The sequence below is a fragment of the Microcaecilia unicolor genome, chromosome 2 (assembly GCF_901765095.1).
Source record: "Microcaecilia unicolor chromosome 2, aMicUni1.1, whole genome shotgun sequence".
NCBI classification, from domain to species: Eukaryota; Metazoa; Chordata; class Amphibia; order Gymnophiona; family Siphonopidae; genus Microcaecilia; species Microcaecilia unicolor.
Genome location: NC_044032.1, coordinates 268,209,147 through 268,227,671, shown reverse-complemented (window position 1 = coordinate 268,227,671; position 18,525 = coordinate 268,209,147). Strand labels below are relative to the sequence as shown.

Here is an 18,525-nt window from a genome sequence, read left to right as displayed (position 1 = left end):
TCATGGTTAGGAGTCAAAAGCAGTAGTAAAGAGGTGGGCTTTAAGCCTAGACTTGAAGACAGCCAGAGACTGAGCCTGACGTACTGGCTCAGGGAGTCTATTCCAGGCATAGGGAGCAGCGAGATAAAAGGAACGGAGCCGGGAGTTAGCAGTAGGGGAGAAGGGGGATGACAGGAGACATTTACCCAGCGAACGGAGTTCACGGGGAGGAGTGTAGGGAGAGATGAGAGCAGAAAGGTACTGAGGAGCTGCGGAAAGAAAAATCCTTGAGCTCAACAATAGCACAAGTGCATATTGCAATGGTAGCAGTCTCTCCAGAAACAACCTTCCAGCAATACTGAAAGGTAGCCGGAAGAGTTTTTCTGGAGAGACTGTTACTAGTGTGATATGTGCTTGCGCAATTGCTCAGCTCAAGGATTTTTCCAATTTTTTTTTTTAATTTGTAACCAGAATCTTTATTGAGTGAATCAAGCAAATATACAGTATCAAAACCATATACAACTACAATTTTGATATACCAAGTACATCCAGACTCCTGAGGCAGGCGCCAAAACACGGGCGCTGCGTCGAGTCGATTTGGTGTGCTTCCAATAAATATCCTTGGTTGTTTTCTACATCGTCATCCTTGTAGATTTTGGACGTGCCTTCCCTACCCTACTCTACTCCCTCACCCGTCTTGGGTGTTTTTCCTTCTAAGACAATTTGCAGACAGGCAGACAGATGGTGTAAAACTTAAAAATACTTTTTATCTTCTATACATGGCTTGAGAAAACAGCATGTATCTTGTTTTAACTCCCAATAAAATTATGTTTAAATAAAAATGTAATGATTTATTAGCAATCAAGATTAGTCTGAAGTAATAGCCTTCATAGCAAGTTTTAATCTTGTAAATTTTAAGCTAGCTCAAGGCACATAAATCTAGTTAAAACTAAAATTGTGTTCACTCATTTTTATAGCGATGCTGGGGAGGGAGAAAGGGTCTTTATTTTACCCTTCGTTTAAAATGTATTCTTTTCTTGAAGCATGTTTGGCAGTGGTGGCTTTCTCACTTCAGCAGAGTTCAAGAGAGCAGAAGGCAAAGAAGAGAAAAGGAACAAGCTGAAGGGATGATTCCCAAACCAACCTATGTTCCCAGGGTAGGGGAACACACCCAAAACTCTCAAGAGTCACTATGGTCAGTTATCCAAAATTGACTCTCAATTCAATCAGTTCCTTTATGGATGGAATTTCCTGTGGCCTGCAAGACTGACTAGATAGCTTGGGTGACTGTAGGCAAACATGACAAATTCTCACTTACTTTTTTCATTTTGTAAAACAGCTTCTCCTTTTTCAACAGTAGACAACAACAATTCAGTGACATCCTGTCTATTCCCAGCTATTGTAAAGCCATTCCAGACATACATCATTTCCTGCAGATAAACAGAAACCCACAGCAAAGTTATGGAGCTTTCTAATTTCTATAATTTCTTCCTGAAAACACACATTATTATTACTTGAATTCCTGTTTTCTATTAAAGCATACCTATGCTATATGTTCTTAGAAAAGTACAAATGTTACTAAACACATTTAAGAGGTTAAGAATTGAATGAACGGAACAGACCTGCCCCTTCTCTCCTCTATAGATACATAGAAAATGAAGGCAGATAAAGACTACAGGGCTATCCACTCTGCCCATCCATATCATCTACTATCTCTTCCTCTCCCTTAGAGATCCTATGTGTTTGTCCAACGCTTTCTTGAATTCAGATGCAGTCTTCATCTCTACCACCTCCACTGAGAGGCTGCTTCATGCTTCCACCACCATTTCCATAATAAAGTATTTTCTTACATTACTCCTAAGTCTATCCCCTTTCACCTTCATCCTATGCCCCCTCATTCCAGAGCTTCCTTTCAACTGAAAGAGACTCACCTGTGCATTTATGCCACCAAAGATATTTAAATGTCTCTTTCATATCTCCCCTCTTCCACCTTTTGTCCAAAGTATAAATATTGAGATCTTATGTCTGTCCCCATGCACTTTATGATGAAGACCATTTTAGTAGCCGCCCTCTGGAATAACTCAATCCTGTTTATATTTTGTTGACGGTGTGGTCTCCAGAACTGAACACAGTTCTCTAAATAGGGCCTCACCAGAAACATGCACAGGCATTATGACTGCCTTTTTCCCACTGGCCATTCCTCTCTCTCGGCACCTTAAGCACCCTTCTTGATTTGCCATCACCTTTTTCTGCCTGTTTGGCCACCTTAAGATCTATAGGTTAAGTCCTTCCAGGGCACAGTAAAGACTGAAAATAAATCAGCATGGGAAAGCCTGTGTTCTTACTGCCCTGCTCATACAGATTCTTACACTGCTTTCTACTGAACATACTGGACTGAATTCTCTCTAATTCTGTTGGCCATTGGAGAATGGAAAATGGACGAGATCCAATGAACTGCCATAAAAGCAGATAGTTAGAAGATATTTTATAAAACTAGAAAAATATTTCTCACTGGTTGAAGAAAATATCTGAAGCAGAAAGGACAATAAGGGAGCACATATAGAGACAGCACCATACATGAGTACATGGTCACCACATCTCAAAAAACAATAGTGTGGGACACCTCCCGTCTGGTCTTTGGTAGCACACCCCAGTAGAGACCTCTAGCACTGAGGGGAAGTCCTGAGTACCAAGATAGGAAATTTGCAAGTATGGTGTTTGGAAGCTTCTGCACCAGCCAGAAGGTGTCTGGGAACATAGGAGGAGTGCTTGTGGATAACCGCCTCAGGTGGGAAAAGTGGGAGCAGAAGTGACTCACTTCTGACAGAACTTGCTTTGCATGAGTGAATGGATCCTGTTACAAGATGGGACAGAGTGATTGAAGAGATCATGTAAAACTGATTCAAAACTGATGGGGACATAGTGCAACAATTACCATGCTCTATCTCTCCAGTCTTGAACAGAGCAGGCTTAAAAAAACTGAACAGGAGAAATAAGTGAAACTGCAACCGTTTTGTGTGGAAACGATTGTGGACTGAGTTTAATCAAGAGGAGAACCACTAAATACTGTTTCTGGTTTTTGTAAACAAAGGAAATAAGATTCGAACTAAGAACCCTAAATGCCCTGATACTGACTATTCTGTTTTGAACTGTGCTGACCATCTGAAGGAGAAAAACACCCTGAATTCTACAGACCAATTTGACATTTATGAACTGTTTTTCCAAGTTTGCTAGTAAAGGAAGTTAAAGTTTTCTGCAACTGGGACTGCTGACTAGTCGTTGGTGTGCAAGACAACGAGAGTGTGCCCAGAGAAAGAGTACCCTCGGCCTACCCAGAGTAAGTCCAGCCTCGGCCCACGCCCAGCTCGAGTGATCCAGCAAGTGGGAACTGTGTGTGCTGGCACAGAAAGAACTGAACTGGGAAATTTCATTTGTGTGTGCCTGTCCAGGACCCTGGGTGGAACGGGGGAGCTGAGCCGGAGGTGTGTGTGAGCTGTCCAGGTGGGTAACAAGTGGAATTAGAAAAAGCACAGAAAAGGGCAACCAAAATGATCAAGAGGATGGAATGATTCTCATATGAGAAAAGGCTGCAGAGGTTAGGTCTCCAGCTAGGAGAAGAGATAGCGGAGGGGGAATATGATAGAGATCTACAAAATCCTGAGTGGAGTGGAACGGGTAAACATAATATTAATACGTTTAAAACAAATGGGAGAGGACTTCCGGTTGGGTCGCTGCTCACTACTCCTGAGTAACCACTATAATCTGCTATAGAAAGCCTTTCCCCCCCCCCCCCCCCCCCCGCACAGAACTGAGAAAGAAAAGCTGCCAGGAGAGAGTGGGTCCTACCAGGGTGATTACTGTGCCGGGTCCAAAAAGCGGATGGCGTCCAAGGTCGCGAGGAGAGAGACTAAGGAGAAAAGTCATTAACATGAGACAAAGATGGTAGTTATAGGCATGCCGCCTTCGCCAACACCAAGCTCACAATGGACAGCTGAGATTACAGCAGAGGTGAAAACGGCTGTGGAACAAATACTTGGCAGGAAGTTACAATTAATTGTGGATAAGCTGGACGGCATGGAAGAGCATTACATAACTTTTTTTTTGTTTTTTTAACATTTGTATCCCACATTTTCCCACCTGTTTGTAGGCTCAATGTGGCTTACATAGTACCGGAGAGGCCTTTGCAGGCTCCGGTATGAACAAATACAGGGTGATGTTGTGATAAGATCAAGTTCATGTGGCATAGCCACATTAGGGAATCGGAGAACGGAAGAGTTGTTATGTCCATTACGTGCGTTAGTTTGGTTGTGTTGCAGAGATTAGGCATTTAAGTTGGATCGGTAGGGTATACCTTCAGGTTGGTTTTTAGTGATTTCCGGAAGTTTAGGTGGTCGTACATCGTTTTCAAGGCTTTTGGTAATGTGTTCCATAGTTGTGTGCTTATGTAGGAAAAACTAGATGCGTAAGTTGTTCTGTATTTAAGTCCTTTGCAGCTTGGGTAGTCTGTCATGTAACTCGGGGCTTCTCCGTAGATGATTTTGTGAACCAGGGTGCAGATTTTGAAGGCGATGCTTTCTTTGATTGGGAGCCAGTGTAGGTTTTCGCGGAGGGGTTTTGCGCTTTCAAATCGCGTTTTACCAAATATAAGTCTAGCTGCCTTGTTTTGAGCGGTCTGAAGTTTCTTTAAGGTTTGTTCTTTACATCCCGCATAAATTCCATTGCAGTAATCTAAGTGGCTTAGTACCATTGATTGTATCAGGTTGCGAAATGTTTCCCTCGGGAAGAATTGCTTCATGCGTTTGAGTTTCCACATTGAGTGGAACATTTTCTTTGTTGTGGATGCCACTTGGCTCTCTAGTGTTAAGTTACGGTCCATTGTAACGCCGAGGATTTTCAAGCTGTCTGAGATTGGAAGGGTGTGATCTGGGGTGTTGATACTTGTGGGGATGTCCGTGCTGTGTTGGGATGAAAGGATGAGACAATGTGATTTTTCTTTATTGAGTTTTAGTTGAAATGCATTTGCCCATGAATCCATGATTTTGTTGGTGATTTCTGTCAGTTTGGTTTTGTAAGGAATGTATATTGAGACATCGTCTGCATATATGAAAAGGTTAAGGCCATAGTTGGATAAGGACTTGGCAAGTGGGGTCATCATTAAGTTGAATAGGATCGGTGATAGCGGTGATCCTTGCGGTACTTCACAGTCTGCTTTCCACGATGATATGTTTGAATTTGATTTTACTTGATATGTTCTTGTGGTTAAGGAAGCCCTTGATCCAGTTAAATATGTTTCCACCAATCCCGAACTTATCTAGTAATCCTATTAATATATTATGGTTTACCATGTCGAATGCACTTGACATGTCGAATTGGAGGAGAAGGATGTTTTTTGCCTGTTGCTATTTCCTGCTTGAATTTGGCTAGAAGAATGAGTAATACTATTTCCGTGCTATGGGAGGGGGCGAAAGCCTGACTGTGATATGTGTAATATTGAGAATTTGTTTATGTAATCTGCAAGTTGTTTGGTTACCATGCTTTCTATCAGTTTGACCACCAACGGGATAGATGCTACTGGATGGTAGTTAGTGATTTCGTTTGTTTTTTTCTTGGTATTTTTTTGGTATTGGGGTGAGTAGGATATTGCCATTTTCCTTAGGGAAGAGGTCTTGCTGAATCATGTAATTTAGGTGGGATGTGAGGTCTGCTATGAAGCGGTCAGGGGCGGATTTCATTAGGTAGCTGGGACAGGTATCTGCGGGTGGGGAATATCGAGGACACCATGCAACAGACGGCGGCAGAACAGCTGCGGCTCATAGCACAAATTATGGATTTGGAATCGAAAGTAGAGAACCTAGAGAACAGGTCCTGCCGCAACAACCTCCACTTAGTCAGATTGCCAGAAATGCTCCCTGAGAGGGACCTTCGCAAGTTCCTGGAATCATGGCTCCCGCAAGTGTTAACGCTAAACAGTCCGGGCAGGCACCCTTCGGGTGGCGAGAGCCCTAGGATTGGTGCATTGGAAAGAGGGAGCTGACAAACCTTGAGTGGTAATCTTTAAACTGTTAAATTATGTGCATAAAATGGCGATATTGCAGGCCTTACGGGGGGGAGCGCAATTGGAGTACCAAGGCGCACGAGTATTGTGTTTTCAAGATTACTCCAAAGTATCGGTTGTACGCAAAGCATTTGCTCCGCTGTGTTCCAAGTTGTTTGGCATGAAAATTCGTTTTAGTCTTCTCTACCCAGCGAAGCTTAAGATAGTGAACAATGGGCAAGTTCACCTGTTTGCTAGAGTGGCTGAAGCACAACCATATGTGGATGGGTTACAAGCAGCATGCGATAAGTTTCAGATCTGAGTTGCCTAAGAAGGAACCCAAGGAGCACTCCGTATAATTCTGTATAGTTCTCTGGATATGGCTGGCTTGATTCTATGTTCTTAATAAGTGGACAGGATCATTTGGCGTATCGAGATGCAACAGACGGCGGTACCAATGCAGTCTTGACTGGATGAAGCAGAATTCTGGGGTTTTTTTGGACATGGATTGCTTGTCTTTATGATCTTTATAATTGGAGGAGTGAGTGGATGAACAGGATCGTTCAGAGTATGGAGATGCAACAGACAATAGGGGCGTTGGAGCCTCAAACAGATGCTGCAGCTTATTTTTTTTCCTTTCTTTTTATGTGTTCCTCCCGAAATGGCAATAGAATGGGCTGATGTTGTTTTATATGCTCTATTGCTGGGGGCCCAGGGACCCCTGGTGGACTTGTTAGGAGCATAATCGTTCCCAGCCCGGCAGGACAGAAGCATGTGGGACCTTGGTTGGGAGGAGGTGGAGGATAAAAGGGATATTTTTTTTCTCTTTAACTGTATTATTTACATGAAGACTGTTGAATGAAGGAGCATAAAGGAGCTCACTCAAGTGTGTTTGGAGGGAGGAGGAATGAAATAAAAGGCAATACCTTTGATAGGTTTTGGGGTTACTCTGGACTCTTTTACTGGGGGGGCTTCATTTATGGAAGTGGTGAGATTGGGGAAAGGCAAGGGGTGGCACAGGTAGGGGGGGTTATAGTAGGGGTCGGGAGAGGAGGGGAGGGGATAGGGTGGTTGTGGGAGAAGTGATGCCTGGTTGCTTGTCTGGTTGCCCTCGAAGGATATATGAAGTAAAAGTTGGCAGATTTCAATTTTACCTGGGGGGATGGTGGCTGGGACGCCCCCTCGGAAGGTTACATGTATTTAGACCAGGGCTTGGACTGAGTCATTTCTCTTTAGGCTCACTTACTTAGAATATGAGTAGCATACAAATATTCACTTGGAATGTTGGAGGAATCCACTCTCTCGGATTAAGAGACAAAAGATTTTAAAGACTCTCAATGACCAGGGGGCCTCTGTTGCTTTCTTACAGGAGACCCATCTTTCTGCTTTGGAGCAGGCCAAGCTAAAACAGTGGTGGGTTGGAGAGATTTATGGTGCCCCGGCAGTAGGTAGACGTGGAGGGGTGGTGATCCTGATTAGAAAGGGGTTGCATGTGGAAAAAAAGCAGGTGATTACAGACCCTGCGGGCTGTTTTGTATTGGCATCTGGGTCTGCTCATTTTAATGATGGGGTTCAAAGCCAGTTTGGCAAGGACGGAGTGCACTAGTCTGTTCAACATAATCAGATAACTGAGTTGCTACAAAGTTTTCCACAATTTTGGATATAAAAGGTAAATTAGAGATGGATTATAAATGATTTGGAAACAGAAATGACAAGTGAGGTGATTAAATCTTTAGATGACACAAAACTATTCAAATTTGTTAAAACACACAGGGACTGTAAAAACTTGCAGGAAGACCTTAGGAAATTGGAAGACTGGGCATCCAAATGGCAGATGAAATTTAATATGGTCAAATGCAAAGTGATGCATACTGGGAAAAATAATCTGAATCATAGTTACCTCATGCTATGGTCCACCTTGGGAGTCAGCTCCCATGAAAAAGATACAGGTGTCATCATAGATAACACACTGAAGTCTTCTGCCCAGTGTATGGCGGTGGCCAAAAAAGCAAACAGGATGCTAGGAATTATTAGGAAAGGGATGAAAAATAAGATGACGAATATTATAATGGCTCTGTATCTCTTTATGGTTTGATCTCACCTTGAGTATTGCGTGCAAGTCTGGTCACCGTATCTCAAAAAAGATATAGCAGAATTAGAAAAGGTTCAAAGAAGGTCAACCACAATGATAAAGGGGATGGAACCCCTCTCTTAAAAGGAAAGGCTAAAGAGGTTAGGGCTCTTTAGCTTGGAAAAGAGATGGCTAAGGGGGGATATATTTTTTCACTCAACGAATAGTCAAGCTCAGGAACTTGTTGCCAGAGCATATGGTTAGCATATCTGGGTTTAAAATAGGTCCTAGAGGAAAAGTCTGCTATTGAGATAGACAAGTGGGAAGCCATTGCTTGCCCTGGGATTGGTAACATGGAATCTTGCTACTATTTGGCATTCTGCCAAGTACTTGTGACCTGGATTGGTTACTGCTGGAAACAGGATACTGGGCTACGTGGACCCAGTCTGATCCAGTATGGCAATTGTTATGTTCTTATGAACAGAAGATGGATGGGACTGATGAGGGTGGGAAGAAGGGGAACAGAGCATAAGATGTATGGAACTAGGGGGGGGAAGAAGAGGAACAGAGAAGAAGATGGATGGGAGTGGGACTAGGGAGAAAAGGGAAACACAGCAGAGGATGGATGAGACTAGGGAGAGAAGTGAAACACAGCAGAGGATGGATGGGACTAAGGACAGAAGGGGAACAGAGCAGAAGATGGATAAGACTGGAGGGGAAAAGGGAAACAAAGCAGAAGATGGATAGCACTGGGGGGCAGAAGAGGAACAGAGCAGAATATAGATGGAACTAGGGATGGGAGGAGGAGAAGGGGAACATTGCAGAAGATGACTGGGACTTGGTGATTGAATGGTGGAGTGTTGGGGAGCAGGGCAGAGAATTATGGATGGGAAAGATGGAGTGGAAATTTCAAGGGGTTAGTAAGTACTTGGCAATTGGTGGGTATGTTAATGGGTTGGAAGAATGAGTGAGGGTCTGAAATGAGATGTAAGAGAACGGAGATGAAGTGTAGAGAAAGGGTATGATACATACCTGTAGCAGGTGTTCTCCGAGGACAGCAGGCTGATTGTTCTCACGACTGGGTGACGTCCGCGGCAGCCCCCACCAACCGGAAAAAAGCTTCGCGGGACGGTCGGGACGCAGGGCACGCCCACCGCGCATGCGCGGCCGTCTTCCCGCCCGTGCGCGACCGCTCCCGCCAGTTGAATAACTAGCAAAAGATGAAACACACAACTCCAAAGAGGAGGAGGGAGGGTAGGTGAGAACAATCAGCCTGCTGTCCTCGGAGAACACCTGCTACAGGTATGTATCATACCCTTTCTCCGAGGACAAGCAGGCTGCTTGTTCTCACGACTGGGGTATCCCTAGCTCTCAGGCTCACTCAAAACAAGAACCCAGGTCAATTGAACCTCGCAACGGCGAGGGAACAACAGAAATTGACCTACGAAGAACAACTAACTGAGAGTGCAGCCTGACCAGAATAAATTCGGGTCCTGGAGGGTGGAGTTGGATTTACACCCCAAACAGATTCTGCAGCACCGACTGCCCGAACCGACTGTCGCGTCGGGTATCCTGCTGGAGGCAGTAATGTGATGTGAATGTGTGGACAGATGACCACGTCGCAGCCTTGCAAATCTCTTCAATAGTGGCTGACTTCAAGTGGGCCACTGACGCTGCCATGGCTCTAACACTATGAGCCGTGACATGACCCTCAAGAGTCAGCCCAGCCTGGGCGTAAGTGAAGGAAATGCAATCTGCTAGCCAATTAGAGATGGTGCGTTTCCCGACAGCGACCCCTAGCCTGTTAGGGTCGAAAGAAATAAACAATTGGGCGGACTGTCTGTTGGGCTGTGTCCGCTCCAAGTAGAAGGCCAATGCTCTCTTGCAGTCCAACGTGTGCAACTGACGTTCAGCAGGGCGGGTATGCGGCCTGGGGAAGAATGTTGGCAAGACAATTGACTGGTTAAGATGGAACTCCGACACCACCTTCGGCAGGAACTTTGGGTGGGTGCGGAGCACTACTCTGTTGTGATGAAATTTGGTATATGGAGCATGAGCTACTAGGGCTTGAAGCTCACTGACCCTACGAGCTGAAGTAACTGCCACCAAGAAAATGACCTTCCAGGTCAAGTACTTCAGATGGCAGGTATTCAGTGGCTCAAAAGGAGGTTTCATCAGCTGGGTGAGGACGACGTTGAGATCCCATGACACAGTAGGAGGCTTGATTGGGGGCTTTGACAAAAGCAAGCCTCTCATGAATCGAACGACTAAAGGCTCTCCAGAGATGGCTTTACCTTCCACACGATAATGGTAAGCACTAATCGCACTAAGGTGATTCCTTACTGAGTTGGTCTTGAGGCCAGACTCTGATAAGTGCAGAAGGTATTCAAGCAGGTTCTGTGCAGGGCAAGAACGAGGTTCTAGGGCCTTGCTCTCACACCACACGACAAACCTCCTCCACTTGAAAAAGTAACTCTTTTTAGTGAAATCCTTCCTAGAGGCAAGTAAGACCCGGGAGACACCCTCAGACAGACCCAACGCAGTGAAGTCTACGCCCTCAACATCCAGGCCGTGAGAGCCAGAGACTGAAGGTTGGGGTGCAGCAACGCTCCGTCGTTCTGCGAAATGAGAGTCGGAAAACACTCCAATCTCCACGGTTCTTCGGAGGACAACTCCAGAAGAAGAGGGAACCAGATCTGACGGGGCCAAAAGGGCGCGATCAGAATCATGGTGCCGCGGTCTTGCTTGAGCTTCAGTAAGGTCTTCCCCACCAAAGGTATGGGAGGATAAGCATACAGGAGGCCGGTCCCCCAATGGAGGAGAAAGGCATCCGACGCTAGCCTGCCGTGTGCCTGAAGTCTGGAACAGAACAGAGGCAGCTTGTGGTTGGTCTGAGAGGCGAAAAGGTCCACCGAGGGGGTGCCCCACGCTCGGAAGATCTTGCGTACCACTCTGGCATGGAGCGACCACTCGTGCGGTTGCATGACTCTGCTCAGTCTGTCGGCCAGACTGTTGTTTACGCCTGCCAGGTACGTGGCTTGGAGGAGCATGCCGAACCGACACGCCCAACGCCACATCCCGACGGCCTCCTGGCACAGGGGGCGAGATCCGGTGCCCCCCTGCTTGTTGACGTAATACATTGCAACCTGATTGTCTGTCCGAATTTGGATAATTTGGCAGGACAGCCGATCTCTGAAAGCCTTCAGTGCGTTCCAGATCGCTCGGAGCTCCAGGAGGTTGATCTGCAGATCCTTTTCTTGGAGGGACCACAGACCCTGGGTGTGAAGCCCATCGACATGGGCTCCCCACCCCAGGCGAGATGCATCCGTCGTCAGCACTTTCGTGGGCTGCGGAGTTTGGAATGGACGTCCCAGGGTCAAATTGGTCCGGATGGTCCACCAGAGCAGTGAAGTGCGGCAACTGGTGGAGAGGCGGATGACATCTTCTAGATTCCCGGTGGCTTGGAACCACTGGGAAGCTAGGGTCCATTGAGCCGATCTCATGTGAAGACGAGCCATGGGAGTCACATGAACTGTGGAGGCCATATGACCCAGAAGTCTCAACATCTGCCGAGCTGTGATCTGCTGAGACGCTCTGGTCTGCGAAGCTAGGGCCAAGAGATTGGTGGCCCTCGCTTCGGGAAGGTAGGCCTGAGTCGTCTGGGAATTCAGCAGCGCTCCTATGAATTCCAGAGACTGAGTTGGCTGGAGATGGGACTTTGGGTAATTTATCACAAACCCCAGCAGCTCCAGAAGGTGAATAGTGCACTGCATGGACCGGAGGGCTCCTGCCTCCGAGGTGTTCTTGACCAGCCAATCGTCAAGATATGGGAACACGTGCACTCCCAGCTTGCGTAGGTAGGCCGCTACCACCACGAGGCACTTGGTAAACACTCGTGGGGCAGAGGCGAGCCCAAATGGCAGCACACAATACTGAAAGTGGCGTGCGCCCAGGCGGAATCTGAGATACTGTCTGTGAGCTGGCAGTACCGGTATGTGAGTATATGCGTCCTTTAAATCCAGGGAACATAGCCAATCGTTTTTCTGAATCATTGGCAGAAGGGTGCCCAAGGAAAGCATCCTGAACTTTTCTTTGACCAGGAATTTGTTCAGGCCTCTCAGGTCTAGGATGGGACGCATCCCCCCTGTTTTCTTTTCCACAAGGAAGTACCTGGAATAGAATCCCTGCCCTTCCTGCCCGGGTGGTACGGGCTCGACCGCATTGGCGCTGAGAAGGGCGGAGAGTTCCTCTGCAAGTACCTGCTTGTGATGGGAGCTGAAAGACTGAGCTCCCGGAGGACAATTTGGAGGCAGGGAGGCCAAATTCAGGGCGTATCCGCACCGCACTATTTGGAGAACCCACTGGTCGGAGGTTATGAGAGGCCACCTTTGGTGAAAAAATTTTAACCTCCCTCCGACCGGCAGATCGTCCGGTACGGACACTTGTAGGGCGGCTATGTTCCCGTGGATCCAGTCAAAAGCCCGTCCCCGGCTTTTGCTGTGGAGGCGCAGGGGGCTGCTTAGGCGCACGCTGTTGACGAGAACGAGTGCGCTGGGGCTGTCCCTGTGCCTGACGAGGCCTTCGGGCCGGCTGGTTGTACCTACGCTTCGCAAAAGAATAGGGTGCAGCCTGCCGGGCCCGGGAAAAACGTCCACCTGTGGAGGTGGATGCTGAAGGCGCCCGGTGGGAGAGCTTGTCGAGAGCGGTTTCCTGCTGATGCAGTTGGTCCACCATCTGCTCGACCTTCTCACCAAAAATGTTATCCCCCCGGCAAGGGACGTCGGCCAGTCTCTGCTGGGTACGGTTGTCCAGGTCAGAGGCACGCAGCCATGAGAGCCTGCGCATCACTATACCTTGGGCCGCAGCACGAGATGCCACGTCACAGGTGTCAAAAATACCCCTGGACAGGAACTTTCTGCACGCCTTCAGCTGCCTGACCACCTCCTGATAAGGCCTGGACTGCTCCGGCGGGAGCTTATCGACCAGGTCCGCCAGCTGTTGCACATTGGTCCGCATGTGGATGCTCATATAGAGCAGGTATGACTGGATGCGGGTCACGAGCATGGAGGATTGGTAGGCCTTCCTCCCAAACGTGTCCAGAGTGCGAGACTCCCGCCCCGGGGGCGCCGAGGCGGTATCCCTCGAACTCCGTGCCCTCTTGAGAGCAGAATCCACGACCGCTGAGTCATGGGGCAATTGGGGCCGCATGAGCTCTGGGTCAGAATGGATCCTGTACTGGGACTCTGCTTTCTTGGGAATGGTGGGGTTAGTTAATGGTCGCACCCAGTTCCGAAGCAGCGTCTCCTTTAGGACATTGTGCAGCGGCACCGTGGAGGACTCTCTAGGTGGTGATGGATAGTCGAGGACCTCGAGCATCTCGGCCCTCGGCTCTTCCACAGAGACCACGGGGAAGGGAATGCTGATAGACATATCCCGTACAAAGGAGGCAAAAGAGAGACTCTCAGGAGGTGAGAGCTTCCTCTCCGGTGAAGGCGTGGGGTCCGAGGGAAGGCCCATAGACTCCTCTGAGGAGAAATATCTAGGGTCCTCCTCTTCCCCCCACGAGTCCTCATCCTCGGTATCGGACATTAGCTCATGTAGCTGAGTCCTGAACCGGGCCCGGCTCGACGTCGAGGCACCGAGGCCTCGGTGTCGTCGAGCGGTGGACTCCCGCGCCGGCGGGGACGGAGCTCCCTCCATCGACGTCGACGGGGACTCCACCTGCGTGGCGGTCGAGACCGGCGCCGCAAGCGGCGGCGGTGTCGACGGCCCCGGCGCCGGGCTAGAGCTCACCGGCGCCACAGTCATCGGCGCCGAGGGCGCAAGCACCCCCGGCGCCGGCACAGCCTGGCGCATCAGCCCTTCCAGGATCCCCGGAAGGATGGCTCTGAGGCACTCGTCTAGGCCCGCTGCCGGGAAAGTCGGTGGGGCCGGTAAGGGTGTCGGTGCCGGAAGCTGCTGGGGGCCAGGAGACGGCACCGAGGTGCCGGAACCCCGACGCGTCGGTACCTCCACAACCGACGGAGACCTCTCCTCTCGACGATGACGCTTCGGCGTCGCCTCCTCTCCGACATCCGGATGCACCGAGGGCGACCGGTGACGGCGCTTCTTATCTTTCTTCCGATGCCCGTCACCGGTGCCGGAAGGCATGGAGGAGGAGGAGGTCGATCCCCCTCGGTCTCGAGGTACCGGGTCAGACAGGGTTCGGTCCCGTGGCCCACGAGCTGAGGGAGTGACCGGGGCCGATTGCCCACGCGGCCTCTCACCCCCACTCTCACCGGCGGGCCGACGGGACCTGTTCTCCTGGGGTCGCTGCCATCGGTGCCGATGTCTCGGGCATCGATACCGGTACCGAAGGACCGGCCGTCGATACCGATGCCGTCGAGGTCGACGTCGAGGGGCCGGCGCAAGTTCCAAAAAGACGGTCCCGCAGAACTTGCCTCGCAACCTGAGTCCGTTTCCGGAGACCTAGACACAAAGAACACGACTTGAGATTGTGCTCCGGCCCGAGGCACTGGAGGCACCAAGCGTGGGTGTCGGTCTGCGAGATCGGCCGGCCGCAGCGACCACACTTTTTAAATCCACTCGGGACCTTCGCGGACATCGACGGAAAAATCGCGTCGGCGAAGTCAAAGTCGTCAATGGTGGCTGGAATCACACCACGGAAAAAGAAACGACCGAGCGACCACTAGGCCGCAACGTGGCGTCCCCGCTAGAAGCGAGGGAAAAGGGGGAGCGCGTGCTCCACACGCGCAGGTTTTTTTTTTTTTTTTTTTCTTTGTTTTGAAACAAAAAGGGAAACCGTACGGTAACCAGAAGCAAAGCGACGATCCGCGTAAACGCGATCGAGAAAATCCGGCGGCTGAAAACAGAGAGAGTGGCAAAAGCACAACTCTCTCCAGTCGCGGAAAAAAAGGAACTGGCGGGAGCGGTCGCGCACGGGCGGGAAGACGGCCGCGCATGCGCGGTGGGCGTGCCCTGCGTCCCGACCGTCCCGCGAAGCTTTTTTCCGGTTGGTGGGGGCTGCCGCGGACGTCACCCAGTCGTGAGAACAAGCAGCCTGCTTGTCCTCGGAGAAAGGCTGAGACATAGGTTGAATGACCTGGAAGAATGGAGAGAGGATGAGAGACATTGAAAAGGGATGGGGGTACTGGGGAAAGATATGAGAAGAAGGAGATGGGTCTCCCAAGGGATTGAGTGAGGGTGGAAATAGGGTTAAAAAGATGGAGAGGGCAAGGATATGGGGTATAGAAGAATGGCCTGGAGGCAAGAGAAGGAAGGAGAGACAGGGATGGGGATGAGAAGCAATAGAGAGTAGATGGAAATGTACAAAAGATGGAAATGGGGGACTGAGGAGGGGAATAGGAAACTTGTGAAAAAGAAAGACAGACAGAGGGAGCAATGAGATTGCTGGAGAGGGGATGAGAGGGAGATGGGAAAAGCTGGTAGGTAGATGAGAGGTGAAATAGAAATTAGAGGGTGAGAGGGAGAATGAGGGATAAAAATCATGAGAAAAGTAAGAAAAGAAACATAGAAAAAGAAAGATCAGTGCCAGATAGATATAGAGAAGGAAGGGAAGACAGACAAGAGAATAGAGAAGAAACAGAAAGGCAAACAAAAGAGTTTAGGAGAAGGCCGACACAAAAAAGTGGAACAGATTAGGCCCAACCCAATTAGAAATGTGCTCAGACAACAAAGATAGAAAAAATTATTATTATTTAATTCGTTTTAATGATTGAAATGTGTTCAAGAAATGTACCTTATCAATTTTTGTATTTTAGCAGAATGCAGGAGAAAATGAATCTGTTTCTTTTACCAGAATTGCACTGCTTATAGAGTCTGGCTTTCTTTGGCAGAGGGGAAGAGGGTCTCTATTTCAGTTTTTGTCTGCTTGTTTTTTGTGGTCTCCTATTTTATATGAGGCATTACTCTGGAAGGTATGAAACTACCTACTATCACTGTCAGCTATTTTGCTTCCCCAGGACTGCATTTATACATTTAGAGCCTGTGTATTTCTAAGGTCTACAGTGGGGGGATTGTTTGCATCAACACTTGAGATACAACTAGCACGTTATATGGTGGTATTGTGAAGAGTAACCCAATGAATGAAATGCTATTCCACCTGGCATAAGTTATTATTAACTACTAAAGCAGTGCATATCTCTGAGGGTACTCTTCTTAAAAAAATCTTTAAAAATCTAAAAAAAATATTAAAAAATAATATGAGGAATTAGTAGCAGTTGTCCTGGCTTTTGTTTACAGTACTTTGGAAGAAAGGCAGGAGAGGAGACATATGATTGAGAAATTTAAATACCTGAATGGTATAAATGCACAGGAGGAGAGTCTCTTTCAATTGAAAGAAAGCACTGGAATGAGGGGATACAGGAAGAAGGTGAAAGGGGATAGACTCAGAAGTAACCTGAGGAAATACTTCTTCATGGAAAGGGTGGTGAATCACAGAACGGCCTCCCGGTGGAGATGAAAACTGTATCTGAATTCAAGAAAGCTTGGGACAAGTGGATATGATCTCTAAGGGAGAGGAAGGGACAAGTAGATGGCATGGATTGGGAAGAATGGATAGGCCATATGGTTTTTATCTGCCTTCATTTTTCTGTGTTTCTATATGGTATACTTTTTAATTTATTTGAACATTTTTTTGTCTTTGGGAATGAATGATTCTCAGAAAGAAAATAACTAGAGGATTTTACTGGTTTTAACAGCTGAAAGAAATACTGAAAACAATATTGGATTTGGCAGCACGTTTGCTTCAAGAAGAAAGCCCTCCCTCCTGCTCCTGTGCTAGAAGCTTTGCAATACAGCACTGTACAATGTCAATAGTGCCCACCAATGCAGGGAGAACCAACTTCACAGGAGTGGCACTGTTGTAGCGCCGCGACTTCCTCACAGCAAACTTTTCTGTTGGTATGGACTTCCCTGCAATCTTTTGTTTCAAACCTTCCACTTGCCTGCAAAAAATAATAAATACAAAGCAATAAAACAATAAGCATAGAAATAATATTTTTCGAATTTATTTTCATCACATAAATGCAGTTTTCTTGGGGTCAAAAATTCTGATTTTTCCTGATTTAGCAAGGGAAACACAAAAAAAGGACAGAATTCTTGGCTTTAAAACCTAGAATTCTTAATTTAGGTGGTCTCTTTCTGTTGAAATTCTCTTGTAGGTGTTTAGTGTCTTTAAATTTAATTATGTTTTTTTGACCCGAAGAAACTGTTAGAATTTGTTAATTCCAAAAAAGGTATTAGGGACGCCTTGGTCGCATCTAATAATTGATTATGCTGTAAATTGGCTGCGAGTGTTTAGCTCTGTACTTCTCTATTGATGATGTTTTTTTTCTTTTTGTCCTTTTTTTTTTTTTCCTGGTACTTGGATCTTATACAATGTGGACAAAGTTAATAGTTTTATTTCCAAGGTAAATTTTATTTTTCCTGTTGGTTAAAGATATTGCTTAAACATTTATGTTAATTATGTAATTATGTTAATTACCTCTCAACCCTCATCTCCCCTTACGTTCCTACCCGTAACCTCCGCTCTCAAGACAAATCCCTCCTTTCAGTACCCTTCTCCACCACCGCCAACTCCAGGCTCCGCCCTTTCTGCCTCGCCTCGCCTCACCCCACCCCACGCGTGGAACAAACTCCCCAAGCCCATACGCCAGGCCCCCTCCCTGCCCATCTTCAAATCCCTGCTTAAAGCCCACCTCTTCAATGTCACCTTCGGCACCTAACCTCTACACCTCTACCCAGGAAATCTTGACTGCTCCAACTTGACATTTCGTTCTTTAGATTGTAAGCTCCTTTGAGCAGGGACCGTCCTTCTTTGTGTATTTTGTACAGCGCTGCGTAACCCTAGTAGCGCTCTAGAAATGTTAAGTAGTAGTAGTAGTAAATGTAAAATAAAAACATACGAATCATAAAAAACAATGGGAATCATGCTCCAAGAAGGTGTAGATTTATACAGAAGGCACAGAGATGTGCAAGATATCGGAACACTATGGGAGCAATTCTATTAAGGATGCTAAAGTTAGGTGCCAAAAATCTGAGTATTAAGCTAGTATTCTGTAAGGGCAAATTTTCACATCAAACCCATTCTAGAATACTAACAGAAGTTGGCAGTTACACATCAACATTTAATCGCACCCACACACACCATGTCAACAGCAGCCATAAATATGCAAGCCTAAATGTGGCAGTCTGTACACACAACTGACAGTATTCTATAAGTTGGGCAGATTGCTTGGCAACACTCCCATGGCCCGCCCACGTGAACACCCTCCTTGCAGGTACATATGAGAACACTTAGGTACCAGTTACAGGATACTTAACTGCCTTAAGTGCAGTTACACACATACCTCACTCACATCCAGACCCAGCAAAACTCCTCTTAATCTTCTTACATAAGATCTTAATTAGACATGATCTC

At 47.4% G+C, this 18,525-nt stretch overlaps 1 protein-coding gene across 5 annotated transcripts in view; it reads right to left on the bottom strand.

Annotated features, from left to right (window-relative positions):
- TTC39B (tetratricopeptide repeat domain 39B) overlaps positions 1-18,525 on the bottom strand; it is a 292,928-nt gene that overhangs the window by 34,097 nt on the left and 240,306 nt on the right. For all 5 annotated transcript variants that reach the window (XM_030194157.1, XM_030194159.1, XM_030194161.1 and 2 more), the window contains 2 exons: positions 16,930-17,050; positions 1,298-1,409 (listed from right to left, as the gene is read on the bottom strand). In XM_030194157.1, coding sequence (XP_030050017.1) covers positions 1,298-1,409; positions 16,930-17,050 — 233 coding nt within the window. The remainder of the gene's footprint in view (positions 1-1,297; positions 1,410-16,929; positions 17,051-18,525) is intronic.